We start from the raw sequence: 14,040 nt of genomic DNA, 5'->3' as shown, positions 1-14,040 counted from the left end.
AAATTCACCTTCACAGCTTGTTGTTCTAGCCAAAAATTATAAATTTGTATTGCATTAATTTCACACAATAGAAAGTCACTTTAAAACTCTAGGGAAGATGTCAAGGAAACTGTACTTTCAAAATCACATTGTGCTCTGTTACCCATTACAAAATCCAGTGCATTTGGAAGAGGTAGTCAATTCTTCTAAGCATTTGTTGTCTTTCATGGCAATGTTCTTGACATATATTTGCTATTGCAAAATTCTTTTCTGAAATAGAAAACGTGGGAGATTTCCTGTTATCTACACTGTGAATTCTTGCATGCCTAGTGTGAAGGAATTGAGATATTTTGATGGCTATCAGTGATATGTGGCCAAGTTTGCTGGCTACACACTAAATGGGGGCTCTCAGAAGTATTCATGCACCCACATAATTGCCAAAACATTTTTTTTCTAGTTGTATGTTTTCACTGGACAGGACATGGTGCATATGATGCAGGTCTTGCCATGCTGTTGTCATGCTGATGACATGGCATGCTTCTCAGTCCAGGTTTGCTTAGGTTCAATGTGGTTAGAATCAATAAAACAAAAGATCATCTCCATTTCAGAGAGTATTCTCTTCAGTGGTGCACTTCTAGTTTGTTCTCTGCTGAGGTCTTAAGAAATCACTCGGGAAGCAGAGAATGACTGATTTGGACACTTTCAGCTGGGAAGTTGTTTAGAAAGCTGTTAATTTCTCTCTCTCAGTTGAGTTTTATTATTTCCAGCATGAGCCAGTAACTGACAGTATAAGTATATCTAAATATGATTCCTGAGGTCTTGGGCCTTCAGTGTTGATATTCTTTATTCAGTCATCTTTCCTGATCTGGAAATTATACTTGCACTCGGTATTTGTGTATGTGTGTGTGTCTGTGTGTCAAGTGTGAAGTGTAGGCATTCTTTTGTATCAACATGGTCCCATACATGTCCCACTGGTACCTTTCCACTTTTAATAGAATCACATCAATTCATAAACTGAAAGTAACTCGTGGCATATTCACTGGTAGTCCTGAAAACGTAGATAAGACATAATCCCTGCACTGTAGGAGGGCAAAATACTTCCTAAGAGCTTGACCCATTATCTTTTTGATGTAGCTTTTGTATCATAATAAAAATCACCAGTCTGGAACAGAACAGTTTGACAGAATGACTCAGTAGAGCCACAATATGACAAATGCTAGAAATAAAAAATAAACAAACTGTGCCAGGTCACTGCTGTCAAAGCAGGATACTTCACCTCTTGTTCCTGCTGCTTATGCAGTCAGTGGTAGTTTGGGGGCCATCTTTTTATCGATATGACATGAAAATTTAATATGGTTTCATTTATTTTCTAAGATTACACATTGCATCTCAGGATATAACTACAGCAGCAGCCATGTGCTTCACTTGATGTTTCCAAGCTGGTGATCCTAGCTGGTCCTGTGAACCAGTGTGCTCTGTCCCTCTGCTTCAGATCCACTTGCAGCATTTCTTCCCAGCTGCTGGGCTTCCCTTGGCTCTCTGAGTTTGCCACCAAACACTCTCCTTCTCCATTTATATGGAGCCAGAAACCCCAAAGAAAATCCTCAGACCATCTAGCTTAATTCTCCCCAGACTTAATGGTGCAGCCAGCAGAGTTGGGAGCTCTGTGCAGTGGTCTCCAGGCAATTCATTCAGCCTTCTGTTTACTCTGTAAAAAGGATGGCTATTGCATATCAACTTTAATGCTGTCTGTAGCTGTCTGTAGGTCAAAAAGCCTTGCTTGAAGGCAGCTGTGTCTTCCAGAAAAGCAGGTAAAACACATTGCAGTGTTCTGCCTGCAAATGGAGCTGATGACATGGCACTGGAAATGATTGCTTGATTATCCAACAACAGCAGAGAAAAGTTGATTACATATGGTGAATGGCTTTAGGTGGCAGTATAACTAGAAGATGCTGAGGAGTATGGTTAAGTTTCCTCTTCTGCTTTAGATCAGAGACCACACGTCTCACACAGACCCCTGAGCTTCTACCAGGGCACTGACTGGTGCTACCAGGAATTTTGGGGGTAGATAGGACCAGAGGAGGAGTCTATCCTGTTTGCTTTCCTGGAGACTCAAAATTAAACATCAGTTTGCTCAGGGACTTGAATCTGGGACTACGTCTATATCCATAAATTAAGTAGCATCTGAGAACATTCCTGGGCACTGGGACTACATCCTCTGTCCTGCTGAATTGTAATGCTGAGAGTAATATGGATTCTGGCTGTTCTGTGCTAGTGGGCTTCAGTGCCAGGGATGAGCCAGCACATATTTAATTTCCTCAAATTGATGCAGCCCTCCAGCCCCACTTCTTGCCTTCCTGTAAGAATTCTCTCTCATTTGTTCAATAGCTAGTTTGACCCAATATAGAGATACTGAACTGAGTGGGAAAGGGGGCTTGAACATTGTCTACCCAGCAATCAGGGCAGACAGAGCATGTAAGCCAGGACTGAGGTGGTGAGCAATGAGGTTTTGGATTCACACTGCGGCAGGAGGATGAGGAAATTGCAACTTGGGAGCTTGTGTTCTGCTTGAGTGCTTTTATGCCACAACCTCTGAAAAGGAGATTTGCAACATTACTAATCTAACCCCGCTTTCTTTACAGCTTTTCAGAAAAAGAATGTTTGAAAATAGAAGTGTAAAGGTTGGCTAACATGTAAGCTTACATCCCCAAGTTAGAAGTGGTTGTGGTGGGGGATTCTTATTTTTGTGAAAGAGAGGAGAAAAAAAGAAATATGATTTGATCCAAATTGGATGGAGTTTGACTGCTGCATGGCAAAACATTATTTGTTTCACTGTTCTTAGGTAAATAATGTAATAGCAGCCCACACCTCTCCCAGAGAAAGCTGTCTCACAGGCAGCAATTGATGAACTAGTACTGGAAAAAATCTAATGGGTTCAGCCTTGTTATGTCCTTAAAAGCTCACATGTTGACTTTCAGTAGAATCATCAAGAATTGACTCTGGAGCCAAAATACAAAAAGTTTCTAATAGTTCTCAACTGGTTTGTGTGATTTCTCTAATGATTACATATTCATAAAAATGTGTTGTGAGATTTTTCTCGAATGGCAAATTGTAGCTGTGAAATTTTCCAGTTCTTTACAACAAAGAACTGGAAAATAGTTAGCTTCAGGGAAGCTAACTGTTGACCAACTTTCACACACAACAGGGAGGAGGGAAGCCTTTGCTTCCTGATTTCTGGTGTTTAAAAAATGAGAGTTCACCAGTGCTGCCCTGAAACAGTAGTGCTGTGGCTGAGCAATGCAGAGGCAAGTGGCCCGCCTTGCCTCTGTGGAATTTCTGTCTCTCCTGGCTGAAGTCTTTGGGAGTCTACTTCCACCATAAGGCACTTAGCATCTGTAAAGGGGGAGCAGAACATCTATCAAACATGGAAAGATCAAAAACTGCGACTCCCTGTGGAGTGACTGTTGGGAGGGAAACAGCTGAATAATGTTGAACATATTCAGATCTCCGACTTCACCTAATGCACACTGTGCAGGCTGTGTTTGTAGTCAAATGCTGATTCATTTTTATGGATGCAGAAAAGCTTTTGTGCTTCTGCCTTTAAACACACTATTCTGTTAGTTGTTTGAGAGGCAACACTGGTTGCTTCTGCCTTCTCTCAGATAAATATAAGCATAAGTGTTGATATGAAATGTGATTTTCTATTGCTGAAAAGGTAGGCCTGGTTGTAGAATATCTTGGGAGGTGGCTTGATGCTTGGTACACTGAAATAACTTAAGAGCTGAAAAGGACATCTAAAAACTCAACTTCAGGAAAACAAAATAATCAAGATCCCAAAACCTCAGTGATAATTTGTCCCTGTGGATATCAAGACTGGACATGCTTATGCTCAGGAGTCAGGAGCCACTGTGGTTTTGAGGACAAAATCACTGAAACAGCTTACCTCTTCACTTTGAAAGACTCCTCACCCCAGTCTCTAAAACAGCCTTTAAACTTCAACCCACCTGCTTCTACAGGTCTGGGTGCATAAAAACTTCCATTATAGTCTTTCCTCGGTGCTCATCCTTGGTAGCTGAGCAGCACCGAGGCAGAAGCACTGCAATGCTCCCAGAAGATGTGTCTGGCAGATCCCATGCTGCAGGCAGCACAGAGAGATATTTTGTGCTACATGAAGAATCAAACTACTCCTCCTTCCCGAGGGGATTTCCTCAAATTTTGGTTGTTCTCATATTCCCAGGAGGAATTTTTTCTGCATTAGCAGGTGGTGATGGGTTGAAAATGAAGGTGATATTTCCTTGAGCAGTTCTTGGTGGGAGTAAGCTTATCCTAATAGTAAGTGCAATTATTTTTGATGTGACTGTTTCATGTTCAGTAGCTGTTATGTGGTGTAAGTGTTTGACGTGTGGTGGGGCTTTTCTCATGATGGTTCTGTCCTGGCTCGAAAAGCATGTTGTTGTCTCTAAACAAATCAAACCCCACTTAATTAGCAAAGTGCCTTCCACAGTTCTTTCTATGATGAGGAGGTTATTGTCTCAGCAGCATCAAACTCAGTGGGAAAAATATCCAAGAAGTGTTAATTTGTTCTCTGGAAATAGCAGGATTGGGGATGAGCAGACAGACAGCATCAAAACAGAAAGAAAACTCACATACGTTTGCTGTTTTATGGAAATGACCTTTCGTCTTTCAAAGGCAGAAGTCTTCCACTGGGAGATGGAAGGTACAAAACAGCTTGACAACACAGCCTGTAAATGCGTGTCTCTAACAAAAGCATAGCTAATGTTTTCTATTATTGCTATGTAACACTCTCTGGGCAGCAATCAGTTCCATCTAAATATGATTAATATGAAAGTAATAATGTTCCAAATTTCACTCTTGTACATACTGTCAGAGGAAAGACTGTTGGTTTTTTTAAAAACAATCTGGTATTGAAATAAAATGAAAGTCTAATTCCTGGGACACTACTAGGGCTATACTTAATTCTGCACTGTCTGAATTTTTGCAGGGTTTTGAAGGTATTCTTGTCCCGAACGGCTCAGCGTATTCCATATATGACAGGTGGAAGAGTGATGAGGATGCTGTCTGTTATTCTTCTAGTAGTCTTTTGGTTTCTTATTGGCTGGACTTCTGCAATAACCCAAAACTTGGAGAGAAACATTCCACTCATTGGTCAAGGGCAAACATCTGACCATCTGATCTTCAATATGTGCCTCATAGACCGCTGGGATTACATGATGGCTGTTGGTATGTTAATTTTCCAGCTTATCTTTAATTTCTAAAATAAAGCTTGGTTGCCTTTTAATTTTTCTTCTTTTAGAATATCTTAAAGTCTTGTCAGACTGCCTAATATGTGAAAAGCTTCTATGGAAGTAAAATATCAGCATATATGTTTTTTTAAATGGGCTGAGAAGTAAAACAAATAAAATATGCTGGCACTTCTGTGACTTTCAAAGGTTTGTAACTTGGATGGTAGGAACAAAGTGATGGGTGCTCAAGACATTTCATCTTTGAAGGCAGAAGGAAGAAGTAGGTCTTCTACTATTGAAGCTCTTCAGTAGTTCTTCTACTACTGAAGTGAGAAATTGTGGCTAGATTAATGAAGGCTTTTTGATTTTACACCACAGAACTGGGCAGAGCTCTTGTGTGAGGAGGGGAAGGTTCCAAGAGGAGGTTCCAAGACCACTCATTCATAGCCTTACAGAAATTCATATCGAAGTACAGGGAATAGGAAATGAACATCAAATGCACCAACCTGATGTATTTATTAGATGTGCTTTCAGTGCATGGAATAGGCAGGAGCTAAAAAATGACACCCTGCAGAAGTCATATAAAGGAGAGGAAGGATTAGTTTTTGTTTCCTTAACTCTGTAACAAACAGTGGGTTCCCCGTGCAAGGGTTCAGCATAACTGTGTAATGTGCTTTTTTTCCCCCCACAGCCTCACAGCTTCAGTGCTTCCCCCTAGAGCCAGTGTTCCTCGTACAGCCCAGGCTAGCCACCCAATGTCTAAAATACATCAGTGTTTTGAAGTCTGAAATAAATTCTTACTTTTCTGTCCTTTCCCTGCTTCTACCATGGACATCCCACTAACAGAGCTCTGCTACTGAGGATTAGGGAGAGGTAATGGTGGCTTCTCCACATGAGAGTGCAGATGAGAGGGAGAGAGGTCTTTTCTCTGAGACTGGTGTACAGAAAGCCAGTGCATGACAATGCACAGAATAAAACACTGCTGCCAGCTTCACCAAGGAGCATCCATGGCTCCAAGGTGCCCCTGTGCTCCGATTTTCTCTCCTTTGTGTAAGATCTCACAGTCAGTCAGGCACTGGGGTATCCCATCTGTCAATATGCTCACTGGTAAACCATGCAGAGAGGAGTAGAAAGGAGCATGTTTTGAAATGCATCTCAATTTGGGTCCTTTTGGAGTGTGTACTTTGCAGTAATAGAATAGTAGTGTTGCCAGATGCATTGTAAAATTAATAACAAAAAATAATTAAGTGTGAAACACTCGATGTCATCTGCACTAACCCATTTTGGATCAAAATTTTTCTGCATTTTACAGTGTAGTTTCATTAATATTTTGATATTGGTGATTTTTGCATAATGACAACAAATGTTTTTAGTTTCTGGATTTTATCATTCTGGTGTTGTAGTGATTAACAATTCAGATCTTAATACCTAATTATAATCAATTGTCTCTTTTGGCAAGAAATTACATACGTTGCTGTCTGCCTAGTTTTGAAAAAAGTAAGGATTGTTTTTTTAAGATGTAGTTACATTTACAAGAGTTTTTAATGTTTTTCAAAATATACTCAGGGGCAGTAGAAGCAAAGTGAGCTCTTGAGCCTGAAAAATTGGGCAGAATTTCTTTTGTTCAGTCATTTTGTCTTCTTACCCAAGCTACCTCATAAACAGAATTATGCTCCTGCAAGTCTCCAGTAAACTATGCAGTCATATTAGAGGTACCAATAGATGTGCACCTACAAGACTGTGGTAATGTGTGTGTCTATATATATTTTTTTTATGTGCGCATGTGTGTGTGCCTGTGTACTTCAAGATTTTTATTGCTAATAGTGGCCTGAAAAGCTTAAAGTCAATAGGCACTAGTCCCAAAATTAGATACTTCAGCTCAAAAATGTGTCAGAAGTAATGTCCTTTTATTCCTATGGCAGCAGCCTTGTAAAATATACCACATAATAAATTAATTTATAGATTCTGCTATTTGATTTCAAATGCTAAATAAAAATGGTGGATGGTAGTTTTTTTAAGACTTGTTATTTCATTTCATTTAGTCAGGCACAGTATTTTATATAAATCTAGTGAGTGTTTTGCAATATGTTGTCACCTGTAGCCCTTGCTGGAATACCTCCCTATTTCACTCAGCTGTCAACACTTCGCTGAAATGCAGACAGGGAATTTTCAAGGTCACAGATTAGTGAAGTGAGAATTAACAAGGCTCTGCTAGAAAGTCATAATGAGATGAATCCTTTATGCTACCAGAGATTATTGGAATTGGGATTTATGAAGCATTTTCCATACTAATCACGCTACTTAGACTCTATCTCCGGAGACTTTTATTGCAGTGAATGTTTTATATTTACATTTCCATTAAGTTTAAGAGGATGCTCTCTGTGAGAGAAGTAAGGACTTAGACACAATGGTTATCACCATTTCTAGCATTGCCTCTGTACTGTGTGATATGCTGATGAGAAAAATTAGCATTCAGTAAATCTTATTTTATCTACATAATGTAATATAAGTTAGTGTGTATTTTCCTTAGGGTTTGTAAGATAGTGTGTATTTTCCTTAGGGTTGGATACTTGTGGGTAGCTTATTTGTTACTTGCCTAGATTCTTTTATTTCCTTTGTATTAGTTTCTGCATCCCTTTCAAGGTCAGAGCATCTGTCTCATTGACAAGCTGTGGCATGGTTGACAGTCTGAGATTGCAGAGAAAGGCCTGAGGCCTTGAAAACACTCACCCACAAAGCCTTTTTCCTATGGCCTGAATATATTCTATACCTCTACCTGTCACCATCAGATTTTGACTCAGAAAAAACTCAAAGTGATAAACTTCTCGTACCTAAGGGCTTGCAGTGTCACAAATCAAACTATTATTCTTTATCCTGAGGGGAGAACATCCTATAAATGTAACAGATATTGGCACAGGATTTAAAGGAGCTTCCCAGAAAATGGAAAAAGAGACAATATAATAAGTTTAATGAACAAAGCCCCAGGGAGGAGACAAAGGCAGGCAGAGAGATAAACATGCATGCAGAAGCACAAACAAAAAAGCAGAGGTGAAGTCTTGACAGGTGGATGTTCCTGACTTCAGCAGGGCCAGTTTCGCCCAGAATGGACAGGGTAGTTTTTAAAAATCCCCCATGCATTGTATTCTGTGTGTGTTTTTCAGTATTTACTTACAGACCAGAAGTGAATGACAGGTATTACCTAAGCACTGGGAGATGTTTTTGCTCCTGTTTGATGTCTGGCTGGCAGGAGCAGTGCTACTCCACTGAGCTGAGCTGCTGCCCTGGCCCACGATCCATAGGTCATGCTTTGGGTCTTGGGCATCAGGAGGGTTTCACAGAGCTTCCTCATGATTATGGCATGCTCTCAGCCAAGAAAAGGAGCAAAGTGAGTATTTTGGACTATTCTCAGAAGAACTCCCTCCCACTGTTCATTGGTTGATATTTAACATACATAATCTTTGTATCTAAACAGGGCATGAGGTGCCAGGATGGGCTCTTACAAATTGGGCATCAAGACTACCTGTACAGTTTTGAGCTAGGGCATTGTAATACATCCTTACGAGGACTGTTATTAAATTTTCTACAGGCCCTCTGCTGCATTCAGTGAATGAGTGACTATTATTTCTTTTTGTAATCGCCATTTGATATGGCCCAGTGCCATATTTGGGGTGTGTTGTTCAGAGCATGCAATGAATAAAGAACTGTTCATTTCCAAATGGGTGTTTTTAAGCTTGTTCCCCTTAGCGTCAATGTACAAAAATTAAAGCCAAAATTGTCAACAGTAGCTATCCATTTTCAGTGTCTGTCTTGAGACATCAAGGGATTGTTTTTTCAGACTACTGTTTATAGCCTCCTCTCTGCAGAAAGCACAACCAGGAGATGCTTAAAATTCAGCACTGGTGTGGATCTGGCTTCATTTCTCACATTAGATGCTCAAAAAATCTATCATGTAAAAATAGTGATCACTTGTGAAAAGCTTATTCTAAGTGGTAAGGCCAGGGCTGTATAAAATGTTTGCAGCAGAAATAGGAAAAGAATACTGTTTTACAAAGTACCTTTGTAAAAGGTACTCCATCCCTTTTCTGGTTGTAAGCAGCTCCTCCTGCCACCATGTACCACTCTTCCACGGTCCTTCCACAGCCTGCATCACAAGCACGGTGTGCAGTTTATGTCACTCAGCTCTAGGATAAGGTAAACCTGGAAGAGTATGAGGCAGAGCACCAAAGATGGTGAGTGGTGCTGGAAACCCCAGGTTTAGCAGTTTGGGTTGCATTACCCTCTGCAGTAATGTTGCTTTTTCTTGTTACATGATAGGTGAAATCCCAGACCCTGTATTTAGGCATGATTTCTAGATGGTATTTCTGCTCAGGAAACCATGTTTGTGTTGCCTGAGCCACATGTCTGTGTATTGGTGAATGCCATATTTAGTTGCTTCTGCAAGTCCCCTGTGGTTTGGGAGAGGCTGCAAGATGCTCTGACTTCCTCTTGTCTTTGCACCACTCTTTTTGGAGTCCACTGCTTGTACTGCTCCAAATATTTCCAGCATTTCAAGTACTTTGGACACCGTTGGCATTTGTTTGCATCCTGTTTAAGATGTGTGAGAAGAGGCCCCACACTCAGCCAGCTTTCAGCTGATTCTGTTCTCCCTCTTTCATCCACATACAAGTGGAGAGGGTGATGGGGTACATGGAGACAAGAAGAATGTCCAGCTGACTTTAAAAACAACAGTGAGCTGTTACAGAAATCGTGAGGCAGGACAGCATATCTGTGTAGAGGAAATAAAAAATGCTTGAGTATTAGGGCTAAAAGAAGTGCAGAAATGAGGGGAGCTCCTAGAGGCCTGAGCACTGCTGTGTGTTTAGAGCAGTGAGACTAGGTGTGTAGCTCACACTGAAGTCAGTGGGTATGTCTCCATTGCCAGCAAAAGCCATCTCTAGGACAGCCATGAAGCCATGGGGCCCACAGCCTGTGGTCAGCATGTCCCTTGCTTTGCTTGGAGTGGACCTGCAAGGCAGTCTTGTGGCGGTGTGGGGGACAGAGTATGCTGTGCCTCTCACCAGCCCAAGGACCTTGCTCTTCTTTCTCAGCCTTCATAGCCACAGGCCATGGAAGTTCTGGTAGAAAAAAAAGTCTGAATCTGACATCATCAATTCTTTCACCACGCATAGGCCTCTATATTGCTGTGCATAGCTAATTAAAATGATGCTGAGATATGGTGGGAGAGACAGATAAACCTCTGGTAATTTATAATTTGCTAGGAATAACTCAACACTAAAGACTTGTAATCACAGTTCATTGAAATATAAGAAAATCCTTTCAGCTGAAGTAAAAAGCTTCTCCTACGACATGGTGCAACTCTCCAGGTGGGAGATTGGACGCAGCGATGCAGAAAGAGATTGCGTTGGCTGGCAACACAGGAGCAATCGAGGACACGAGTTTTTTCCAGTTTTAAAATGGTGCATGCTCAGCTCCAGCTGGCACCCTGAGTGAATGAACGGATGGAATGGAAGAGCTGTGCTTCCAGATCCATAGCTCACTTCATTTCAGTAAACGGGATTTAAAATGTAGGGAAGTGTGGTAGAGAAAGAGATGAGTTGTAGCTGTGTTATGGACGTAAGTAGAGTGGTAATCAGTAATTTGAGTTTAAAACCTGGGGGGAAATGGTATAACTGTTGGAACAGTATTATTTTACCAACAGTGTAGAGTTCAGAAAGCCAAGTCAACTTAGTCAAATCACAGCCTTAATGTCCCCGTCTCTGGAGAGCGGTGGCCTGTTCTCGGCCTGTGATGCTGCTTTTTAAACAAGTGTGGTCACACATGAAGCTTCATAGAGAGTCATGAAAATGGGCTTTAATCTTTCAGGGCTGTCTTCTTTTTGCAAGTAGCTTCTGGACAGCAGAGTGCAAGGGAGGCACAGGAGTGGGTGTCCTGGCTCCAGGGAGCCCCAGCCATATTCACTGAGGGGTTGGCATGAAGAAGAGAATGAAGAGAAGGGCACTTCTGACACGATAGGAAGGCTCAGAAGCAACCAGGACAGTCTGAAATAACTCACTTTCTTCTCCTAACTATGTCAGTAAGGAAACCCAGAGTTTAGGACTTAAGCTTCTCACAAATATGGGTAGATTTATTTCCACTGTCATCTTGCAGTGGCAGGGTGGCATTATCCCCACTTTACACTGGCAAAGCTGAGGCACAGTGAGATTAGGGTTAAATGGTCCATTTAATCTGGGTGTCCATTTTGCTGTGCCTTTGGCTCAGTTACAGAGCTTAGTCAAATATATTTGTGACATTATGTGTGGTCTCACTGGCCACAAATACAGCCCTGCATGCTTATTTTTTGCTGCAAATCACAGCAAAAATGTATATTTGGCACCCAAATAGCAAGAAAAATGCTATATTTGCAAAATATGATCACCACTGCAAAATTTGGATTGAATGGGTCCATAAAGTGGGTCCACATTTTTCATGTTCGTAGGAGCTTGAGGCACAGGCAGAGTTAGAAGTCAGTTGTGCATGTGTGCTAGAGCACTTTCCCCCCTGCAGTCTTTCCTTTCATTCAGTAGACACCTAAATGTCTTTTGCAACAAATTACAGAGCTTTCTTCACTAGCCAGCCTTGATTTATCCATGTAAATGCTCTGTCAGATGCATTAAATGAGTCTGGTCTCTTAAGAAATGATATAGTTAACTGAAGATCATACATGCAAAAGAGAGCAAGTTAAGGCTGCATGTGTGGTGTTTTTATCTGAGTGCTGTGCAGTTCTTAGACAACAAAGCTGTAGAAATAAGGGTGAAGTACTTTGCTGAGGCCTCCGAGAAGAGTTGGTGTGTAAGCCATGTTTCAAGGTGCACTTTCACATTTCTTGATTTTTCGTATTTCCTTATATGAGTCTCAATGACTTTGAATCTCTGAAGAGAAGACAGTGACTTTGGTCACTGCTCTCAGTTTGCCATATTTTGCTCTGTAGTTCTGTGCACTCAGGTGAAGTACAGACATCTGCATAGCAGGAGTGAAAGCAGCGATGGATTAATGTGGGGATTTCCTTCTGCTCAGAGTAACACAGACCACTCCACTGCATGTTTAGCAAAACCTAGAAAATATATCAACCCAGATGCTTTGAGAATGTTTAAGTCAATAATAACAACCCTGAGTCCTTCCTTTTCTACAAAGCAGATACATACCACAAACTGTGAACATATGTCCTTGCCCTTCATTATCAGAAGATGCAGAATATGAGCAATGGCCTAAAAAGGTCTCAAGAGAGCAGACATGGCACACTTTTCGTTGTGACAGGGCAATGGCATCAGGCATGAGTCTGAACCAGGGTATTGGATGATCAAGCTTAGTGCTCCAAATTGCTTCATTTTCTCAAAACATAATCAGCATCATGAAGACAAGGAAGAATCCTGCTTTTTAAACACCAAAGAATATACTAAGCAGGTTGATCAGATAATGCAAAGACCAGATAAAAGGTTCTGTGGATAAGAAGTAGGTAGTGACTAAGAAGAGAGATATTTAAAGACTAATTCATTTGTGCACTTGACATATTGAGGTCACTTTACATTTTCATCTCCTACCTTCCATTCATATCTGCATCCCTTTATGTCTTTAAAGCAACAGTGCCTTTTCTTAACCTCCTATCTATCAGATATTTTCTCCCAAAATATGAATGCCTGGTTTGGACAACTATAGAGTAGCTATTGCAAGGTTTTTTTCAGAGCTCTTTTAGGTTTTATTGTTTTGGCTCTGCATTTTCTGTGCAGAGACCAATTGGCAGCTCTCTTTCCTAGGAATTTTCATAATTTTTCAGAAAGGGGAAAAGAAGGATTTCTTGGTTTTGTATGTAATATGTATTTTGTAATACATATTTTGTATTTAATATGTGAATTATGTAAATTAATATGTAATATTTTGTATTTAATATGTAAAATGGGATAAATTATAAGCCTTGTGCTAAATCATACTTATAGGAACAAGATAATGTGTTTTGAGCTTTGAATTTTCTCTTGACAGGTATGCAATATGCTAAGATACTCCTTTGGTGGTCAGAAAGTCAGTCTTCTACACCAGACTTTCAGTGGAAAATTATTCAGCAAGTCAAATGGAAATTTCATATCACATTTCACAGATTTTGATTAAAGATATTTGGTGCCCAACAGTCACTAATGTCCCATAAATAAACCTAATCAGAGATGAGTTGTACATTACAACCTTGCTGCATGGTGGCCAGATGTACTCAATTATTTATCTGTCGATCTAGCTATCTAGCTAGCTATCTAGCTATCTTTGTTTTTCACTGGAGCAACAAATACATTAATATGTCACCTATGTATTGAGAAAGAAAAAAGGTCATGTAGAAAAACAATACAGCAAAATTTTATAACACCTTCAGATTTTTGTTGCAAATTACACTAATAGTCTGTAACTAATTATAGGAACTTGACTTCCCCCCTCAAACACAGCTTTTACATGATACATTTAAGCTGTTTAATTAGTGGTTTAGATAATAAATTGGTCTTCTATCAGTCTGTTTTGTTTTGTTGTTGCTAATGAAATTACTGTAATGTTGGACTTAGCAAGTAAAGGAACTCTGTTATTTATCTTATGTTTAAGAGCTCTTTCCTATTTGTGTTCCATACCAGATGTCACACTAATTATTATCTGCAGACAGGAATGCCATCTCTGCTCTAAATGTGAAGTTTTTCTAAAAGTATTATAAACTGAATGGTACAAACTACTGTTATGCTCCAGTATATTAATACTTTGAAATTGCCTCTTGTCTTTAGCAGTCCTTGTAACTATGATTGTAAAACTGAAA

The 14,040-nt window shown here is 40.2% G+C and overlaps 1 protein-coding gene across 2 annotated transcripts in view; it reads left to right on the top strand.

Annotated features, from left to right (window-relative positions):
• GPR158 (G protein-coupled receptor 158) overlaps window positions 1-14,040 on the top strand; it is a 179,572-nt gene that overhangs the window by 152,658 nt on the left and 12,874 nt on the right. For both annotated transcript variants that reach the window (XM_085050487.1, XM_085050486.1), the window contains exon 7: window positions 4,982-5,220. In XM_085050487.1, the coding sequence (XP_084906613.1) occupies window positions 4,982-5,220 (239 nt within the window). The remainder of the gene's footprint in view (window positions 1-4,981; window positions 5,221-14,040) is intronic.

This window comes from Lichenostomus cassidix, chromosome 2 (genome assembly GCF_008360975.1).
Source record: "Lichenostomus cassidix isolate B80296 chromosome 2, HeHo_3.0, whole genome shotgun sequence".
NCBI classification, from domain to species: domain Eukaryota; kingdom Metazoa; phylum Chordata; class Aves; order Passeriformes; family Meliphagidae; genus Lichenostomus; species Lichenostomus cassidix.
The sequence above is the reverse complement of the archived record's forward strand: the minus strand, read 5'-3'. Positions and strand labels throughout refer to the sequence as shown.